Source organism: Motacilla alba, chromosome 5 (genome assembly GCF_015832195.1).
Source record: "Motacilla alba alba isolate MOTALB_02 chromosome 5, Motacilla_alba_V1.0_pri, whole genome shotgun sequence".
Lineage (NCBI taxonomy): Eukaryota > Metazoa > Chordata > Aves > Passeriformes > Motacillidae > Motacilla > Motacilla alba.
Window position 1 is genome coordinate 38,722,729 of NC_052020.1, and position 21,656 is coordinate 38,744,384.

Genomic DNA, 21,656 nt, shown 5'->3' on the forward strand with positions numbered 1-21,656 from the left:
CATTTGCAGCTTTCATTCAGAAGGCACAGCTGTGTACTCTGAGCACGGATAAAACGTCAAACTGAAGCGTTGCAGGTATTCATAATCTATTTAATAGTGGGACACCAAAGAAGTACTACACATTTTTCTTGAGCACATTAGATTTTGATTTAAGCAATTGCAATTGATGAAGTAATTTCTCAAAAATAGTCTTCTATATTCTACAATCCACAGTTTACTGTATCAGTCTAATAGGTCATATAATGATATACTGTTTGTGCTAACTGGTCTGATCTTTAGCAAAGCATCCTTCCCATTCCTCCACCACCCCAAAAAGTGTTGACAAAATTCAGCCCGATTTAAAAAAATTGTGTGACTTATTTTAGATTTTTCTGCTGACCTAAACACAATGGGAGCTACTAGTTATACACATCTTATGAACGATGTTGCATTTTAATTCTAAAAATCTTCATGCTGATAACAATAAAGTATTTTATACAGCGATCAATTTTTAATGCTTTATTCATTGATTAAAAGAATATAACATTTAACATAAACCATACAACATCAGTCATCAATTCAAACATTCAGCTGGTTTCCTTACATTTTCTGTCAGGAGTTTTTTTTTTAATCTGATCACATTTATAAGATAAAATCTCACCACATCTGGCATATACACACACTGTGCCAGTGGATTCACTCTACTGATGTACATATAAAATCCGCATGGTATGTGCTCACTGGAGACAAAACAGCGCACACCTGTCAAAAGGTCATTTTAATATAAGATGGTAAAACCATTTGTAAAACACATATAAACTTTTTCCATAAATAGAATCATATCTGGACATCTGTTGCATAAATTGTGTTTTCCAAAGCTTACAATATAGCAGCCAGGTCTCAGCACTGCTGGGCACCCACGTTGGCCACTTACTTTATTATTGCAGACTGTCCTTTAAACATTAAATGCACAACATTCGTACCACTTAAAACTGGGGTCAGGTGGAAGTCTCACAGAGACCACGTCTGTACCGCGGTTGCCCTGAAACAGTTACATCGGCTTCTAAAGCCTCTCAGATATAACAAGATTTTAAAACATACTTCATGGAATGTTCTTCATGCATCATAGCAGCTCATACCTGTGATAGAACAAGCTTTGTATTTGTTTCCTTTCCTTCCTTTACATTCACTATTCACAGTGAAACAGGTGCATGTTTGTTAAGAGTTCTGAGGTTGCTGACTGAGCCACAGCACAGCTGTGTACCACAGGTCGAAATTCGACCTTATATATTACAATCTAGCAGTATCTGGCTGGCCAAAAGTTGGCCTGCCCCTGCCAGCATGTGGGCACTTCTTCGTTTTTAATCTATTCTTTGGCAGCTGACACAGGCGCTGACAGAGAAAATCCAGTGACTTGGTTGTTAGGGATTTCACGACTAATGTTTGTTTGCAGGTGTAGACCTTTGTATTGAAATCTTCACTGTTATGCGTTTACCTCACCGGAGCGTACATTTCTTGCTTTCTCCTTTTAAACTTTGGCCCAAAGCTAACTTTTAAGGAAGATGACAGAACATGAGAACAAACAAGGAGGAGTTTGCAAAGAATCCAAAAGACTACAGCTTTATGGAGTGGATCTGTAAGTGCAGGACCCTGAACCGCTAGTGTTTCACACCACCGCTTAGCAGCTAAGGAAAGCTGAGAATGGAGTTAAGCCATGCTGCAGAACCCGCACGTGAAATCAAGCAAGGCAAGAGTCTTACAGTGAACGGCCCTGGACAGACTTCTCGTCCCTTAAGCCTATTAAGTAGCATGCTACTGGATTAAGCACACAATGACAGCATAGAGATCCACTGGGCTATGGATATGGGTACTAAAAACAGTTGGCTCCCGAGCACAGGACTCCAATAGAACAGCAAAAGAATTCAAAATGCAGTTACTCAATAAAGTAAAGTTAGCCGGCAACCTCAGACAGCCTTTGGCTGTATCTTTGCAAGGTTTGGTAGACAAGTCCATTAACCGTGAAAACCCTAAACACTGCCACTTTCAGCTTCTAAACCAATACCCGACTACGTTCTTTGATCAAGAAGTAGAATACACATATATAATTCTATATAGCTAATACTGATTAAACACAGCACAAAAGGGGTTAATTCACACTACCGAAAAAACATAATAGGACCCTACTTGCATATGTAACCACAGGAATTGTAAATAAGGAGCTAAATGCCTTCACTGAAGCTTTGCATCTCTCTGTAAAAGTGACGGGTTGGCTCAGTGAAGACACTGAGCAGCTCTATGTCCATGACGGCGTGCCAAGGGCGACCCAATCCGAGAGACACTTGCTCAATGAAATTGTGTACTGGATCCACATCCTGATCAGCCAGTTCTCCTTGGTCGAATTCAATGCTTTCTTCTGTGACTTCCAGTACTTTCAGGTCAGAGCCACGAAGACGAGCAATTGCTATAAGATTATGAGCCCAGACTGTGTAACCTATGGGGAAAGAAAAACAAAGTTGTTCTGTCATCTTCCTACTCTAGAACTTAATACCAGACCATCCCAGTATCTCTCCCAATCTATTCCATCATGTTCCATCTGGCAGAATTCCCCCAGGGCATGGTGGGGGCTTTTTGGTTTCAAGTGGTGAAGCCCCCATTTTACACTCTGAGTAAGTACATATAAAAATATTTCAGATCATTTCATTAACCTTTTCTAGATCTTTTTCTCCTACTTGCAAAGCAGTGGACCACTGAAAATTTTATAAAAACTTCAAACCTCCCGTGAGCTACTGTGTAGTAAAATTAGAACGAAAAAAGTGAGCTATTAATTAACTGAATGCATAAAAGGAATTCTTTAAAACTCTGCTTATGCTAGAAAAAATATTTGCTTTCATTGCTTTAGAAAGTAGACTTATTAAAAAAAAAAAAACCAAAAAAAACAAGCCACCACTAAACAAACAAAGTCAGCACGCACACAAGCTGGAAGTTTCTGTAGCCACTTCATGTCACCCCAGTGTGTGTGTTTATGTACATATTTTATATATATATATACATATATATATATACACACATACACACATATATAGATATATATATATGTAAGATAAACTACATGTATCTTGTTATTCCGTCTGAGATAAAATATAATTACAAAGCTTCCCTCTCTTGACACTATATATTAGCATTTCTCCTTAAAAACTCCTACTCCCCAGCTACCTGTGAGCTTTCTGTGCCCGAGCTAAGAGAAATGCAAAGTTCCTCCCTATTCAGATGCAAACCACAGATGGGAACTTCCCTTTTGGAGAGCTCTGCCAAATCAGCCCTTCTGCAAAAGGCAAGGCTCATTTCTGCCATGATCATCGTTCTTGCAGGTGCTAAGCTTCTTGGTGAGATGCCCAAGCAGATTCCAAGTAAAGATGCAGTCTGCACAATATTTGCACTGGGAAAGCTAAAGTGCTGAGAAGTAAAAGCTAACTGTGGTTTGGTCTCCCAACAATGCAGTTAACATGCTCTACATCATAACTTATCAAAACAGATTGTCAGATAATAAAGAAAAGAAATTTCTGTTCTGTTTTCTTTTACTTTTTTCTACTGTGTCTCTGGAAGTATGTTGGTTAGAGTAGGTGTTCAACAAAAAAGCCTGCATATATCTGTAAGGCTCATTTCTGGTATATTAACCATTAGGAATGCATGAATTCCCACAATCTTCATCTGCTGGATACTTCACCTCCAACACAATCATGCACAGAAGGTGAAGCTCTCTTAATTCAGGCAGCTTAATTCAGTGTCCCTTTCTTAACAGGGACATTGAACTCAATGCACAATTCCTCCCTGTAGGATGACACACTCCTGTCAGGACACGAAGGAGCTCACATCACCTTTCAGTTATCTTGACTGTAAAGGAAGTTACCAAAGAAATCCTTGAAAGCAAGTGCAAGAATAAATGAGAAAAAAAAGCCCTGCACACAAAATCCCTTTACCATCATTTGGGCAGGTATATGGCTTTTGCTGTAACTTTTTATGGTGAGGTCCCCTGTGCACTACAACAACCATTTAATTGCCAACTTAAATCTAATTTTAAATGAACTCTCCTTTCAAAAGCTCTGCCTGAAATTTCCTTGTGATCTCCCAGCTGCTAAAAAGTCTCTGTCCAGCTAAGTACTCAGAGGTACTCAGAGGTAAGGGGAAATGATCACTTCACTACTGGTATCACTGAACAACAAATTTATCATGAGCACACTAATTTGTTCTTCCTTGCTAGTAAAAATTTCAACTTTAGTTTTGCTCATGGACAGAATAAAACTTCACCACAATGTTTATAACACAAAGTCATAAAAATCCATGTGGAAGTATCCTTTCCTTAAGGAGGAAGAAAAAATAAAAAAGGCATTTGTTCTCACAGATGGACCATGCTTTTTATTCACGGTGCCAGATCATACCAATATGGTATCCTACTGTCTCCATCCCATCCCAAATGGTCACACACTCTTTACAACCCTTTCTTCATTCTGCAAGAATGTATTTAACATCTGCCTTCCTCTGGCTCCTGGACATGGACAATTCCACCATTTCTTGGTGGCAAGATGATGACTTCCCATAAAAGACAATCTCAAAGCAGCCCATATACAGTGTCCTTAGCATATGTTTTCCCCTTCCTCTTTTGGTCAATGACAAGTGGCAGCCACAAGCAGATGGAAATAAAAGCTTTTTCAAAAGCAAACTAATACCAGAAGAGGAAACATACACACAAAAGCCTGAGAAGCACTGGAAGTGAAGAATAACCACTCTCGGAAACAGAAGAAGAAACCTGAGCACTTCAAGCTTATTGAATTATACAAATTATGGCACCTTGAACAAAAACACCTTTTCCTGAAAGAAACTTCACAATATAGTATGACAAGTGGAGCCAGAAAACATTATATGGTAAACCTCAGGGAATCCAAACATGAGGCTAAGATGCTGTACTGGGTATTTTTTCCTAACAGTGTTCCATCTACAGTTAATACTCTCCAAGAACGATGCTTGCAGCGTAGTACTACAAAAGTTACGTCCACAGCTTAGAAAAGATCAGGAGGCATTTATGAGCAGCTTAGCTAGCTTCTGCTGCAAGGAGGGGAAAAGAAGGGTAGAGAATGCAAATCCTGATGTAACAGCAAGCTGATATTTGGCCATTTTCTCACACAGGCAGACACAGCATCTCTCCACAGAAAGGTTATGTAGCAACAACCATTTGCTAGACAGAAGCATAAGGGATGTTTGCTTTTCCAATACTCTGCACAGACTAATAGTTTCTACTGAATAGACACGTGCTGATATGAAATGATACTTACACTAGCTTATGTTCAGATTTTTCACTTGCTTTTAAAGTTACATAATATATTAGAGGGCTTTTCTGTAGCAGGAGGATAAATTAAGGTGACACAATTTTAATTTTTTTTAAAGGTCCTCAAACATGTATCCAAATTTAGAAGAAACCGCTAAAAGCCACACCTAGACTGGTACAATCATTTACCAGCACCCAAAATCTGCCTCACCTGGAAACTATTAAGGAGAGACAGCTCAATTGATCATGCCTTCCCTGCCCCCAGCAATGATTTTTCAGTAAAAGACCACAGGAAAAAAAAAGAGCAGATACAGCAGGACCTTCTGACTTCAACCGATGGAAATCTGAATGTCCACATCCTGCTGCTGAAGGTCTCCTGTTTGTACTGAACAACTGGAGATTTACTCCCCCAAGCAGTCTGATGAAACACATTTATTCTTATGCAACACAATAGCCATTGCTTAACTCCTTCATGTATCAGCAAACTTGGTCTTGGTAAGCTGATTCCAGCACAAATAAAAAAACATTATTCTGCATTATTTCAGTTTCAGGTGCCTTAAAATTTGCCAGACTGCTGTAACTTCTGCCACCAAGTTCTCTACTGATGACAGAGCTGAATAAATTCTAAAAGTTATTTGCTACTATATGGCAAATAAGTAAGTGGGATAAACCTAGCTCTGGGATTACTGGTGAAACCAACACACTCAGTGAGGCAACCCCCTCTACATATTTTTCAGCCTTCATCTGCTGGTAGTCTTACCAATTTGGTAACACATTTATTCTTCTCAGCTTTGGGGCATTTAACCCGTGTTATTTACAAACAGGCAGCAAAATCTTGCCAGCACATGAGCTCACAGAGAAACAGCAAATGTTTTCAGTTCACACACATAACCAGTCACTTAATGGAACCTGCACAGTGCAGACCACTTGCAGGATAAGCCTCCTGGAATGCTCACTTCTTAAGTTATCCTCATTTCTGTGAGGAGTTTAATAAAATCCTACGTGACTTCTCAACAGAAGTTAGTAAGACACAAGCAGGTTTAAAACTCATATAATTAACACCTTCAACAACAGCATGTATAGCAACAGTGCAGCAGCCTTTTGTATAATGTGCCCTAAAAGACACTACGATTAGAAAGGCTGAAGGCTTGTAGGCATTTAGAAGTCACGTACTATGCCCGTGCAATGTGTTACCTACCATGAACAGCTAGGAGAGACAGTCTTGTGCACCTCCAGGCTAACAAGACAAGTGGATCTTCATTCCGGTTGTCACTGAGATCTGGGAAGGCAGACATATCTACCACATCATTCATTAGTATAAAATGAGTGAGGAACTTGTCATACTGCCTGGATATGAGATCAACAACAGCTCCTGAAACACAAGTGACATAGCTGTCAAAGTGAATCCTCTCTAGGGGGATACTGGGCTTAAGAATCCTTAACATATCATCACTCTTGACATCAAAAGCCATTATATAGACCCGAAGATTAGTGCTGTTGCGAGTCAGCGCCTGCCAATTCTCATCTTTTGGCATATTGTCCAATGACTTGTGCATTATGGAAACACTGTGGACCAGGAGAGACAGTCGATGCAAAGGCACATGGTTGCTGTCAGCCAGGACTCTTGCCATTTCAGCTGTAAAATCACAGAAATCCAAAGCGAGCGAACGCAGATTCACAAAGCGCTCCAATTCGACCGCAGTGATAAGAGTGGTATTACCAGGGATGTGGTTGTCCAATAAGCTCAGATGTTCCATGGTGTTGGCTATGGGGTTTGATAAGGAGGACAATGATGTGGGAGTTACTATTTGCAGCATTAACCCACAAGACAGCCATTTCAATTGCCTGCTATTGCCTAATATCTCTTCAAACAGCTGTTGGATTCTGTAAGTAAACAAAACAGACAATGATCCTAATTAAACATGGTTTACTCTTACCAACTGCATACCATTCAATTTTCTTATTCAAGAATTACTCTTCCTCCATTTATAGCCTTATTCTGCAGGAAGATGCTATTATTATAGTTCTTACGAACTGCAACCAGACTGCAGACCTCCCAGAGCATTTTAACATCCACTGCACTAAAAAGGTTAAAATTGTAAACTAAAAGAAATAGGTACTTTGTCTGTCAAAAATGGTGGCACACTATGAACCTTCACTTCGTGTATTTTCCAGCATGTATTTAACACCCTCCCACATACATTTTAAAGGTTATGCAAATAAGAAAACCTGTAATGTTTTTCAAATGCAGCTCTTGTTTTTAAAAACAGCTTTTTGTACTTCCTAACTTTTCCAGAAATGCAAATTTAGTATGGAAAAAAAGTAATTTTCAATGAAAGGTGACAAACTTGGTTTTGAGAGTAAGTTAGAATGATGTGAAATTACCTGCTTGATTTGCTCATTAAAGGGTAAAGAACAAACATACAAGAAGATTCTTTAAATCATTCCAAATGTACAACTAACTGGATTTTCAAGAGCCAACAGGTTCATGTTTTACCAAAACAACTTAGACCCAGTAACATTTCAATCTCAAATTATCAGTGCCAGATTATTATGAACTTACTCTGATGCACTCAACCTCTACTACCCCTTTTTTTTTAGTGAACAGATATTCTTTATGTTAAGATATTTTGTTCAAGAAGGCAACAGAAGTATTTTAATTTTTCAATATTAAAATCAAATAGTGCAGTCACACTCTAAAAACTTTCTCCATATAAGTATTTTTCCAGTCTTCATTCCAAAGCTGTAAAGGCCCAAAAGAGTCCTCCTGCCCAAATGACAACTGTTCTTTTAGCATATTAGACACATGTAGGTAAGTATTTGATCTCATGCCCTGGTCAGCATTACAGAGAAGCAGTTGAGCTAGGCTATGGCATCAAGAAATAAGATGCCATAAAAAATCAAGAAATAAGATCCAGTATAAAAACAGCAGAAAATTTTGTTCCTCAAATAAGGTAATGGTTTTGTACAGAACACTTCTTTTATTGCTATGAGGATCTGTATAATTTATACATCTAAGCCAAACAAAAAAAAATTATTCTCATCCACATAACTTTAATAGAGATAATAACATCCAGGCAATATTAAAGGTTTAGGCCAGTATCCTGACAGCAGAGAAACACTAGCACCTTAAGGTGACAGAACAAGGAAAGCACATAGGAATATTCATCAAATATCTCTCTAGTTTCCAAAACTTTGTAACTCAGTTCTGAGCAGAGGTGGCTTTATGTATTTTGCAACTCCCAGAGACTTCACTTCTACAAATTCATCCAGGTCCCTCCCTTAGCGGAGTAAGTGTTTAGCAACCGTAACACCCAAGACTAAAGAACTTTGCAGTGGGATTATCTCCTCTTCTTGCTTGCTCTGAACCTGCCATCTACTGCTTTTGATGCCCTGTAACCCTTCTGTTGTAATGAAGTTGAAAGATCAGTCCTCTCTCATCCTCTCTCTTGGCAAATCCTTATTCATCCCCTCCCCTGCCTACATGCACTTTCTTCCTTCTCCTATGAAGGTACTAGGTTTGTAAGGCCTGACTTCACCCAAATGGAAAAGCTGGTGTGGTTATTGTATTTATTTTACACCTCAGTTCCCAAGGCTTTACCTAGGATAGTCATCAGGTAAAAAGACTTCAATATTTCCAGATTTCCCCAAATATTTTATTTAAAATTGAGAACTCTCAAATGTGACACAAATGAAACTGTTTTAAACAACAGTTAAAACCCACAGAACAGTGCAGTTTTTCTATTTTATTCCTAGATTTATTTAGAGTTAAGAAGAACTTCATTTGATCCTGGCAATGTTTGTTTCATCATTATTCTTGTCAATGCTTAAATTGAAGGCAGATTATCTCAAAATCCCCCAAAGAAAAAGATTCTACCACAGCAATCCCAAATATCTTCCAGAGACTCTTCCCTCCCCCCATATACACATCTGCAAAAGGTGCTGTAATGGTTGCAGCAAGATTTATTTTGTAATAGCCCAGGTAATCAATCTTGATAGTGCTTTCAATAATTTACAGAACTGTTGAAGACAAATTAATTTTGAGGTGTTCAGTAGAAAATTACCATCTATATGCCTCACTGCACTAAAAATCTGTTTAAATTGGGGTTCTCATACACCTTAAACATCGGAGCTTAGAAAAATACTGTTTTAGTTCCTGCAAAATTTAATAAAAAGAAATATGACACTGAATTCTGCAGCTCTAGGGTAGCTTTTCTCCCCAGCAGGAACTGCAGTAAAGAACTTTTTAAGAGAGAATGATTTAATCAACTTTTTATTGCAAGCATCAAAGTATTTACATAAGGATGCAGATTTGTGCTGCTAGTCTAATGACCTGTAGGTCCTAAGAAAACTTTCTCCAGTTTTTAGCCAGTCAGAGATCAAACATGTCAATAGAGAACATTTAACAGCAATAATTTCTGAATTGTTTTTAATACCTGCTTTTTAAAAAGGCCAGACAGAAGGCACTATATAAGAAAGAAATAATTAATTTTAACATATTTCAAATAATTTTTTTAACAGCCTAGCAGGTTTGGTTTTTTCCTCCCTTGCAAATTCTTAAACACATTCTATTTTTCATAAACAGATTGCATCTAACTGGAGTTTGCAAAAATAGCCTGAACTGCATCCTAAAAAATAGACACGTGAATTCTTGGAAATTAACACCTACTTTATTACCATATTAATTTTACCTCAACTGCCGAGCAGGTACTACAACATTTATACTAACTTAACACAATTATTTCAAAGCTCACTTATAAAACTGAAATTTGGGCATATAACAGAAAATACAAGCAGAATTCACTCAGCACATGCCAAAAAGCAACGCAGCCCACTAATGTCTCAACAAGTGTCATCAGCCCCCTTTGCTCCCTGCAGGCAGCAATTATGGGATGGTCACCATCCTGTAACCTACAAATTATTATACTAAAACAAACAACTTAAAAATATTTTTTTAAAAATGTACTTTCACAATGAATGCCTCAAATGGTGTTTTCATCCAGAGGACAGACCAAAGCCTGACTGAACAAGCACAGTTAGTGTTTAAGCTCCCAAACCAGCCCTAACCAGGACTGAAACACATCCATGGCCCTGGACAGGAAGCAGACAGATTACTAAGGTCCATATGGAGGCCATTTGTTTAATTAAATACTATCAATCAAAATATTTTGTTTAATAACAGAGGCTAAACTGGTTTTTTTTGGAAACCAAACTATCTGAACCACACGGATCAATCATGAGAAGCAGATTTCAGAAAGCCAAAATTTTAGACAATTACCCTTTATTCAACTCAAGATAAATTAACTGAGCATCACAACACTAAGAAACAGAGATGTAAAAAAAATTTTAGAAAGTAACCAGGGACACACATGCTGTACAGAAAAGGAAAAAGCAACACAAACTCATGCAAAGATGTATTTTTGAAAATATATCTCCAAAGCCTCCTCTGCCTCAGGACAACCCTTAGCCTTAAACCTGAGGAAGCATCCTAATGGCTCTGTAATAGCTGAGATTCCACCTACAGTCTGTTACACCCAGCTCAAAGTCAGATTTCAGGAATCATAACTTTTTTTTTCCCTGAGTGCTTTAACTGCAGGAAGTTTCTGAAACAGCCAATAAGGTTCATCACCATAGAAATTCCAAAAATCCTCAACTACTGGTAACACGATCTCCAAAGGTTGCTTACACTTTTCACTGTTAGTTTTGAGCATTCACGTTTTGCAACTTACTGATGCAAACCCCAAGTGCAAAAAACAAGGCTAAGAAGCCATTAAGATTTACTTTCTGAACTCAGTCTGCTACTAGTTCTCAAACCTCAGACAACTGAATAAAACAATGTCAGCTTTCCTTTAATTTAGACAAGGACTAGCAGGTCCCAAATACATTGTTCTATTCTAGGAAAAAAAACTAACCTACCAACAATAAACACCCCCCTCCCCCCCCAAAAAAGAAGAAACAAAAAAGAAAACAGCACTCCCGCAAAAAAAACCAAAAACCAACCAAACAAAAAACTCACAAGAAATAAACAAACACAAAAACCCAATACAAAATTAACTAAACTAAAAAGAAGTAACATTTATGTGCTCATTCCAAAATGTGCAAAGGTTAATATTAATCTAAAGGACTAACAAGTTAGATAATCAGTTTTGAATGGTTTATGGCTCCAAAATGTGAATACTTGCTTGAAGAATCGTTTGACCATGCACTCAGCTGAGTAAACATCTGCTTAGATGGCTCACTTCAAGCCCCTTTGCAAAGATTTGAGTATACATTTATATTTTCACAAAGGGTATCAAATAAAGGAGCCTTTACCAAATGAGCCTTTTACCTGCCCACAGCACTACAGTACATACGTTTGACAGAATCACAAATTGCCCCAAGTTCTGCATTGGAAACACAACAGATGAAAAAGACACAGCATGTGACTTACAGCTCTATTTGCACTGGTTTGCAAATTCAGGTCAGAACCAAACATTCAGTTTGAGGACTGCATTCACATACATACATTAATCTGATAATATACCTACACTGCTACTAAAAATCACCTAAAACAAAAAATAGTAAAGACCTAGAGTGGCTGTACTTATTCTACTCCCGAGCTAGTGGGTGAAAGATGTTTAAATCTACACAAATTAAAATTATGGTATTCAGGTTTTATTGTATCAGAAGTTTTGGCAGTACTGCTAAAATAGTTAAGTCAGCATCACTCCCTCTGTGGTAATTTATTCAGAAGTCAGTAGCTGTTTATAGTGTATTTAACCTTTTCCAAAGAAGAACAAATAACTATTTGGATTATAAGCATTCAAGGACTGTCCTGTAATGTAATAATGGCAAGCTAAAATACACCTCTGAACTATACAAGCACACTGAGAGCTGTGATCTTTCAGGAATTCTGCAAATACATAACCTAATTTTCAGATGAAATTTGAAATAAGATGCAGCAGTTCCGTGTTTCAAGAGTTTCTCTGTTTCTCTCTCAAGTTTTGAGCAAACTTGAAAGAGAACATAAACACAAATATGTTTTCAACTCTTGTTAAATACAACAGATTACTTCCTTTTCTAATTTTTTTTCATATACAGCAATAGTTAAGAGGTGCTAGTAACAGCTCCTCATCCCTCCTCCCCTTTTATGGCATTAACATAATATTGTTTCTAGAACACAATGAAAAGAGGAAATAAAGGATTCTCACCCTACTGGGAATGAAGGGAAAAAAAACCAACAAAAAATACAACAGCCACAAAACCAGACTACTTCATGTAAATAGCAGGAACAAGAGTTTAGATTTTCACTCAGGTAAAAAACTTAAAGCTTCTCAGTCATGTATTTCAGGAACTTCTGTGTTCTGTCATCCATTTTTATTATTTTCATTATTAATATTATCCTGTATTGATAATTTACAAATATAACTTACTGCTTAATCTTCTTGCCATCAGGGTCAACCTTTCCAAGGTAGGTATTTGATATAGTTCCATGTTGCTGCAGAATGCTTATATCCCCAAAGAGACTTAACTTCTGGAGGTTCCTAGAAAACAACAAAATAAAAAGGAATCTGTACACAAAACTAAAACGGTGTGGGAAATCATTCTGGATAAGACAAATGCAGGCAATAAATCCCACTATCACATGGAACACACAGCCTGTGTTGGGAAACTTACTGTCCAGGAATGCAGGCACATATGGAACTACAGAAAATGAGACTCAAGTGTAAAGGGGAAGAGGACTACACAGACTGCTGAAACGAGCTGTAAGAGCAAATACACTCAGCACTGGAGTATTTTCAGCAAGCCTGTAGCACCACAAAGAAAACTCAGGAGAGGTTTCATACAATTTTTAATCCTTGGAAAATGTGTGTTAAGTTTCACAATGAAAACATCAAATACTTAATCCTTTCAACATTTAACACTGCATTTAATGCCCAAGTAGAAAACAACTACAAACAATCCTGCCTGAGCACTTACATCAGCTGGGTTACAAACAGGAGCCTAAACCTGCCTCAATTAAGGCATCACAAACCTCAGACAGAAAAAGCAAAAGTTCCCCCCACCCTAATGAATGTCTAATTTCTGTTATATCAAAGTAGGGGAAGCTTTTCTAATATTCCCCATCAGTAAGGGATAGTGGTCCACCATGACATGATTTTAACCTTTAGAAGGGATACCTAAAAAGAAGTTGAAGAGGAACCACTGAGTGGATGCTGAACATGACACAGTGCACTAGGCACTTTTCCTTTCCCTAGCTCAGTTTTCTGACTTGTATCTTTCCTATTCCTAAAACAGATCAAGAAAGAGGCATGCAAATGACTACAGTTTTAAAGTAGCTGTGTAGCGTTTACTATTATTATTTTTGTAGCTGACTAAGTTTTGGGTCAACATTTCTTTTGTTTATATAGGCTATAAATTAGATTTACTCCTAACATGCAAGGACTAGTCTGCAATTGATAATTAACAAGGCAGAAACTCCAGTTTCACCACAAATGGACACATAAATTACATTAATCCTAAACAGTAGATGCCAATTAACCTGCAGCTCACAATTACATGAGTTACCATAAATCCTTATTTCTTCTGGCTCACAAAGCATATGCTAGTGTTTCAAATCAGCCTTGAGGAAAATGCAATATGATTACCATGCTCAAAGCTGGTACAGTTCACTACCTCCACAGTACAACCTGATATTCTACCAAGAGAAGACAGGGGCAAAACAGGATTAAGTAGCCAAGTTTTACATTTTTTAGTAGGTATGAGTTGCAGTCTATAATTGTTATCTACCATGAATCATAATTTACGTGTTTTGAAGTTCCTGTATTCAAAAACAGCACACTAATTGCCTGAAATCTATCCACTGTTGCACCTGCTACTCTTTTTCTATAGGAGAACAACTTAATAGCGAGATCCACAAGCTTCATATAAAGTCTGGCAAATACTGGAGTCAAATAATCTCGAATTTACAACTGTGTCTGAAATTCCAAACATTTAATATTTTGTATTTTAAACACAGGCCTATTGTACTGACGATACACTAAAATTAATTGAGCATTACAATATGATCAATATTCTACATATCTCACTAAGACATTGCCTGACCATACTAAAGAATAAGTTTGGCAGGGAAACCTAAAACACTGGCACACCCAACTTGAGAGTATTTTGGCGTCTTTCTTCCTCAAAACCTCTAAGAGATAGTCTGGTATGACAGGGAAGCAGCAGAAACCACCACCAGGTGTGAAAAGTAGTGTTCACAGCCAATGCTATAAGTAACCTTTATCTTTTGATCTTGGTGACTTATTTATGAGAGTCAAGAGCCAAAATGCAGTCTCAAGAGCAGTTCAGAATCCCCTCCATGCTCACATCAAACACAGGTCTCGGTTTGTGCCATTCATACCAACAGCCAATGCTACAGTAGGATTTAGGCAGGCATTAAGAGGACCACCAAAGCACAGCACACATGGAACACTAATTACTAGCACCCTGCACATTTTTACTTCATCTTTTTGACTGCCATTTCATGCAGTACAGAGACAAATGGAAAAGTTCTCTGCCTGAAAACTTAACCAATGACAATATCCAATTATTTTTCCATTCACAGCACAGTTATTACCATCAACAAATCTGATGACAGTTCAACACCATGTTAGATTTTTGCTACTATTTGCAGTTTTATACAACTCCACAACATTCAGTTCACTGCTCATCTTCATTTCAGAGAGTTCATAAACTGATTGCTATTTAAATAAAATTATTTAAAAGTTACTTATCTTTTGCTAAAAGTCATAATGGCATCTTAATCCTGTGTAGTATCCATACATATAGCTGGGGAAAAACTTGTGTTTTGGAAGGATTTCTAAAACATTTCTTTTCCACTAGCTCAAATAGTGCACTAGAAGTAATAAGCTTCTTACTAGGCTCCATCTTCAGTTTTGGTCGGTCTTTTTTAATACCCAATTTAAAAAAAGCACAAAATGTCCTTGCTTACATTCAAGGCAAACAAAGTGGTAAGGCACATATTGTATTACTACACTAGTTTCTGCCAGTTTCAGCTGCCTGTTTAGACCAATAGAAAACAGTCATTAGAAAAAACCAAAACCAGATGCAGTCCACTGTTTTGAGCAATTCACCAATTTTCGGTAACTCCAAGAGATACCATACTTCAGCAAAACAGCACAGTTTTATAATAATCTGCATTTTTGTTTCCATAGCAAGGATCAAAAAAGTCACACAATTTAACATGCTGCAGAGGAAAAGAGGGATGTGTGTGTGTGTGTCACTACCTTCCTCTATTCCTTTTGTAAGCAAGGAAGGAGGAGTAGAGGAGACAATACTTTGGTATCTTAGAATTACAAAAAAGAACAGGATTTTCCTACTGAATGATCACAAAGTGCTTATTAGCTGTTGTATGCATGTAAGTGCAAGCAGAAAGTTTGTCACACCCCCACCCTGCCTTCTAGAACTCAGTTTTGAAAGATCAGTTCAAGAAGGGGCAGATCATGAGGACTTAAGAAACATCATGCCCACCCACACCCTTTTTCTCAGCAGTAAGCAGGATCAGCTTTTAAACAGTTATAAGCTTTGTTATTTTGCTACATTTGCTATCATAAACATAAAAGCTTATAGAAAAGTTACAGATCACTATAAATGCCATTTTAGTAGCTTTTCATTAAATAAATGATAGATTCTTAGAGCTCATCAAGGTCTCAATCCTATTACTTCATATGCTGCCACCCACAAAACAACCTGAGCTCTGCTTCAAATATGAGGCAGGCCTTGAACACACCTTTTTGGATGGTAACTGGCTAGCAGCAGGAATATTTGTCAAAAAAATTCAGTTGTTTTAAAAACAAGTTGCAGACAAGTTGTTATTTCCTTAATTGCATCAGAACTAGCAAAGGTCACTCCAAAATATTTTTCTAGAGAGTTGACACACAGATTTGCTTAGAAACTAGCAAATTATGTTGAACAGCAAATGCTCTTAGTAGCAAAACCATACATCATTCTACTCTAGCCAAGAGAGCATTTAGAAATTTCATTACTTTTAGTAATTACTTTTCTTAGGTCCTGCAGTATTGTAAATCCTCAAGGAAATCTGCAGCCATTTAAGATACATTATTTTTCTTGCAAGGAGGAAGGTTGCTACTGCATTGCTTTATAATAAATTTAAAACCTCAAAACAACATTACAGAGTGAAGAAACAGCATCACAAAGGCAGATTTCTTCATTTTCAGTTCTGAAGTGTAAAATGGAACATTTTTTGAACTCATCTGCCAAAAAGCTATCATAAGGGCTGACAGGAGTTGTGAAAGACTGTCCTGTTCTAAACTTAATTCAAAAAGGAATCCATTCACAGTGATTCAGCCACTGAAGAAGTTAAAAATTTCCATTTCCATTATTTTGGAAATTACAATTGCTATCTTGTGTACAATGAAATACAGTGAAAACGAGAAGGAATTATTAACAGCCCTTGAGTTACAGATAAATAGAGAGAAGCAGAGAAATTAATTATGGACTGCAGTCCTTCCTTAGACAAAACTAAGCATCAAGCAGGTGACAAGGTCTCTAGTTTAGACATTAGGGGGTCACAGTAAGAGCTAAGCAGCAATTTGGCATATGTTAATACTCCTCCTCACCTCTTTTCAATCTCAAAAATCTATTACAGAACTAAAACCCAGTGTTCTACCTGAGAACTAATAATTTATAGATAGTTACTTTGCAAGGAAAAAAACTCCTCAAGCATCAAAATAAACTAAAATTCTAGTCTGTTCAAGGGGAAAAATGAGTCAATTCTGAAAGCAAAACTGAAAAAAGGTCAAGTATTTAATGTAAATTATGCCATGCTTCCCCCAATTTTTTAAATGCTCATTAAAAGAAGCCTGCTGAAATGATCAGGTACCCTGTGTTCCCCAGTCATGCATCATTCATTTCAAGCCAAAAGAGCAGCATATAAATTATTTGGAGACAGCAAGAGAGTACGGCAATACAAAATCCTACCAAAGTTGGTAACTTTTCTTCCCTGTTTTACCACCAAAATTATACTAATCTACCAGAGAACACGTAGTGGAGAAACAACTACTTTTGCACAGTGTTTTACTGCAGTCCTGAGTCCCACTGTGCATACAGAATCTGTAAAATGAACTTCAGAAAGCAAGTATCCTTGTAAAGATTTCAGATAAGGCCATGGAGAATTTTTCAAAAGAAAAAGTGTATCAAAAGCCTTCTCACATCGCAGTTAATTTTGACAGCCTCGAACTTCAGTGAGGAAAAAAAAGAAACAATTCCGTTTTCTAACAACACCCCCATACAACAGCTTCTATAGATACTACTTATTTTAAAATTCCAAGTCCATGTCATGATATCTGTCTCAGATCAGACAATCACCACAATCACTTCAACATTTTTTCCTCTTACAATACTAGCTGGCTTTCCCGCAGATTCAACAGTGAAGTGAAAGCTCCTGAAATGCAAGAGAAGATCTATCAAGACAGACGATCACCATTCACACACCAAGGATTCACGGGCAAGAAATAAATTAAGATAAAGGTGAGCTGGACTAACGAGCTGTTTTCTGAAGCGAGGTCTGTAAGCCTCAGCCGTCGCAGCTGCGCCACAGGAAGGACCTGCTGGGGGCAACAGAGCAGAGGAACTGAAAGCGAGACTTCACACACCACATTTGCATTCATCTCAAACCAACGAGGAATTGCATTTAAAGTTCTCTTGCTTCAATTCAAAATAAAGACACAAGGAAGGCCTCAAGCTACTCTCTCATACCTCTGGAATCAAAGGGGGCGGTAACAAGATCATGACTCAGTTGCAGACAGTTTTCTAAAGGCCATCCACAAGGTTTAATTCATCCTAAAGATGCCCTGAAACACTTGCAGCTTTTTTTCTTCCCTTGAAGGTGAAGTTATATGCGCACAGAGGGGAAATAATATTAACTATTTCCTATCCTAAAACCTACATGGCTTTCCAAACTCATCATAACCTAACTGTAATATCCTTGCTTTCCTGTCTTACATGCTGACTAGAGGCCACATATTAGGATATCTGATTATCATCTTATTATCTATATCACACCCCCACACAGTGAAGAGAATGCAAGTATTTTTGTCTTAAAGACCTCAAACCTGAGAAAACTATCTAACCTGCCAAAGTAAGTGTGTGAAAAACATCTTAAACACAAACATTTTAAATACAAACCACAGGAAAATATTTCCATCATTTAAATTCAATTGGGCCAAGACAGTCTTACACATGAACATATTTTCCAATAAACAAAAGAACATAAAATCTCCTCAAACCTCAGATAAGCAGTTAAAATGAGAGGTGGCATGAAAGCTCAGCTTTTCTACAGCCAAAGACCTCATAGCTGGAAAGGTGAAGGTATTTCATTGGGGCAGTAATTCAGCCCGCCAGAGCTGTAATTTTAACTCCCCCTTACTAGTTTCTCACGACATACTTTTTTGCAAGCATACACAAGGTCTACACTCTGTCCGTAGTAAGGCTTATTTAAGAGAGAAAGCTGTCTTGTTATGCAGCAAGTTCAGACTCCTGGCTCTCACTTGCTCCGTTCGAGCTGTATTCCCCGCTTCTATCCAAAAGGCGAAGAACTTTTTATTACTGCAGCTGTATTTGTTTTGCGTATCGACCAGCCGCTGGCCGACTGGACGTCTGAGCGTTTATATTCCTCCTCAAGCTACACTAGATGATAAAAATTCGGTACTTGGAAGCGGCGCGTTCCCGTTTCTGCCCAACTCACGGACTCACACACACAGAGCGGCTCCGAGCGCAGCACGAACCGGCCGGCGCCGGCTCGGGCGTTGCTTCCGCCCGCACAAACCGGCGGCACGGCTGCACCGGGCCCCGCGCGGCTCGGGGGCTCCGTCCGCCCCACGCCCGGCACCGCCGCTCCCCCGGCGGTACCTGTTGTTGCGGACGCTGCTCAGGACGCACAGCACCAGCTCCAGGTAAGTCCTCAGCAGGTCGAGCCAGCGCGGGCTCAGCGGCGGCGGCGCCTCCCCGTCCCCCGCCACCGCGGCGCCCTCGCCCGCCGCCGCCCCGCCGCCGCCGGTGGGGTAGTTGTCGGCGGCGAACTGTACGCGGAGCTCACGGACGAACCAGCCGCACTTGCGCATGAGGAACTCGAGGCGCGGGCGCTCGGCGGGCGAGACGCGGAGGCTGAGGCGGAGGCGCGGCCAGAGCGCCGGGTAGAAGAGGCACTCCCGCCAGTGCGAGCAGGCGGCCGAGGCCCGCAGCCGGTCGGGGGCCGCCAGGAAGGAGAAAATGTGGACCACCAGCTCGCTGGGCAGGGAGCCGGCGCCCACCGCCTCCCCGCACACCGACATCCCTGGCGCCGGCCCCAGCCCCGCGGCGGCGGCCCCGGGCGGCGGCCCCGGCCTGGCCTGCGGCTCCTGCGACACAAACAACAACATCAATGACACGGCGCGGGGGGGCGGGCGCCGGCCGGGACGCGCCTGCTGCCGGGACGCACCACCCGCGCCGCCGCCGAGGGGGGGAGGCGAAGGGGCGGAGCGGCCGCTACCACTGCCCGGCACGGCGGGGAGAGCTGGGCCGGACCACCCAGCCCCGAGGGCAGCGTGTGAAGGAGGACACAGCCGGCGCCGCGCTCAGGTTCTGCGGGGCGGCCGGAGCCGCCGCGGCGGAGGGAGGAGGGTTCCCCCCGCGGGGAAAATGGAACGCGCCGGCGGTGGACCGGGAGGCGGAGCGGCGCGCCCGCCCCGCGGGGGACGTTGGCCGCTCCCCCCCCCCGTGCCGGCGGCGCGGCCCCCCCGCTCCCCGCCCCTCCGGCGGCTCCCAACGCAGTGCGGCGGAGCCTCCTGCCCGGGGCGCGGCCCGGGACCACGCTCCCTGCGGGCTCCACAGGGAACGCCGGTCGCTGCCGGGGGGCAGGCGCGCCCGCCGGGGGCCGTCCTGCGCCTGCCCTGCGCGCCCGGTGTTTAGGAAAACTTGGGAAGGGTGTCTGGTGATGTCTGGTGGCGGCGGCGCCGAGGCCCGTATGGGACCGCACGTACGCCTTTGAGCCAGCAGAATTACCTCAGCAGCGTTCCTGCTGCTGCCGCGGGAAACGCGCTGACTACGCAGCAAAGGTGGAGCGCGGCAGAGTCCGACATGTGACAGCACCGGGTGCGAGCCTGGGGGGATACAGGAGAAAATGCTCCAAATCTTCGCACTCTCAGTTTCTTAAATCTCACGCGCTTTTATAACACCCGTGCCAACATCCGCTGTAGGTGTGTAGGGGTGACTTCTGTGCATACGGAGTTTGGAGAGAATTTAAAAGTCTGTTACATGCTGATGCTGTAAAGGCTGAACAACAAAGTGCTGATAATTGCATACGTTTTTATAATTAAAAAACAACTTATGGAAATAAAATTGAGTACTGCCAGTATCTTGGAATAATGGACACAGTTTCTATAGCAACTTTATATCTGAGTGTTCAGAAATGTACACACAAAATAATAAAAGATGTGCTAATAGAAATGAAGTCTAGACTCCTCTGTATATGGAGTAGGCACACATTATAACCAGATTCATTAGTAACCAAATCTAAACCAGCTCTCCCTTTACTCCATGACTAGCCGTTTTTGCTGTCTCACAGCAGGGGTGAAAAAACAGCATCACTTATCTTTTCTTGAGTCTGGTCCTGGGGGAAATGTGTCTTCCATTTCCCCTTGATTGGAGAGAAGGAGCCTGTAGAGGCAGATGTTGCTATGAAAGTAAGACTATAGGAAATTCCCAGCCAGTTCTCTCATGAGGGACCAGTGCTGCCTCACACACCTGCATAAGTGATTTGAACCAGCATAAACAACTCAGCTAAGTGCTGTGTTACTCCCACTGTGGATTCCACCAAAATTCCCCAGGCAGTCAAGATGCAAGTTCTGAAGCAGCCAAACTCATCTGGCCTAGAAGGATGCAAATGAAAGGAACTTATGCGCCTACATGTCTCCATATTTTAATACCTACTCAACGACTCCCCATTGTTGAGCTGGTGATGAGTCAAAGGACTTCCAAGATTACTGAGTATCATAATGTAAAACAGCATGAAGCTTTATGATTCAGTTCCTTTGGATTACCACAGTAGCATCAAGAAAAGTTGAGTTTATGAAGTTAGTAGTTCTGCATTTATTGTTAACTCTGTTGGATTGTATTGGATCAGTAATAAAATGGCACGCTGTGCTAGGGAAACTTTCCTGTCTGACCATCCAGGAGCTACTCTGACAGTCATACTCTCACCTACCTAAGTTGGGACCGAAATCCCTTCCCAGTGGGCAGCTGCAGTGAGCCTGACTCCCCACACACACCCATACACAGTCAGACAAGGTTTCCTTACCAAATCAAAGCCAGGTTTCCC

At 40.5% G+C, this 21,656-nt stretch overlaps 1 protein-coding gene across 1 annotated transcript; it reads right to left on the bottom strand.

Annotated features, from left to right (window-relative positions):
• Nucleotides 1–69: 69 nt before the first annotated feature.
• FBXO33 (F-box protein 33) lies at nucleotides 70–19,853 on the bottom strand. Its single transcript, XM_038137544.1, has 4 exons — nucleotides 19,211–19,853; nucleotides 12,712–12,822; nucleotides 6,498–7,183; nucleotides 70–2,470 (listed from the first exon to the last, which is right to left on the bottom strand). Exons 1-4 carry the CDS (start codon nucleotides 19,717–19,719, stop codon nucleotides 2,199–2,201), a joined length of 1,578 nt encoding a protein of 525 aa, XP_037993472.1. The 5' UTR covers nucleotides 19,720–19,853; the 3' UTR covers nucleotides 70–2,198.
• Between the last annotated feature and the right edge of the window lie 1,803 nt (nucleotides 19,854–21,656).

Bases quoted from the DNA above. Each gene is read 5' to 3' on its own strand.
- FBXO33 (XM_038137544.1), bottom strand. From the start codon at position 19,719: ATGTTGTTGTTTGTGTCGCAGGAGCCGCAGGCCAGGCCGGGGCCGCCG. The intron at 12,823-19,210 runs GTACCGCCGGGG...GTTGTTTTCTAG, and splicing joins AGCAGCGTCCGCAACAACAG to GAACCTCCAGAAGTTAAGTC. The intron at 7,184-12,711 runs GTAAGTTATATT...GTTTACTTACAG, and splicing joins GATGGCAAGAAGATTAAGCA to AATCCAACAGCTGTTTGAAG.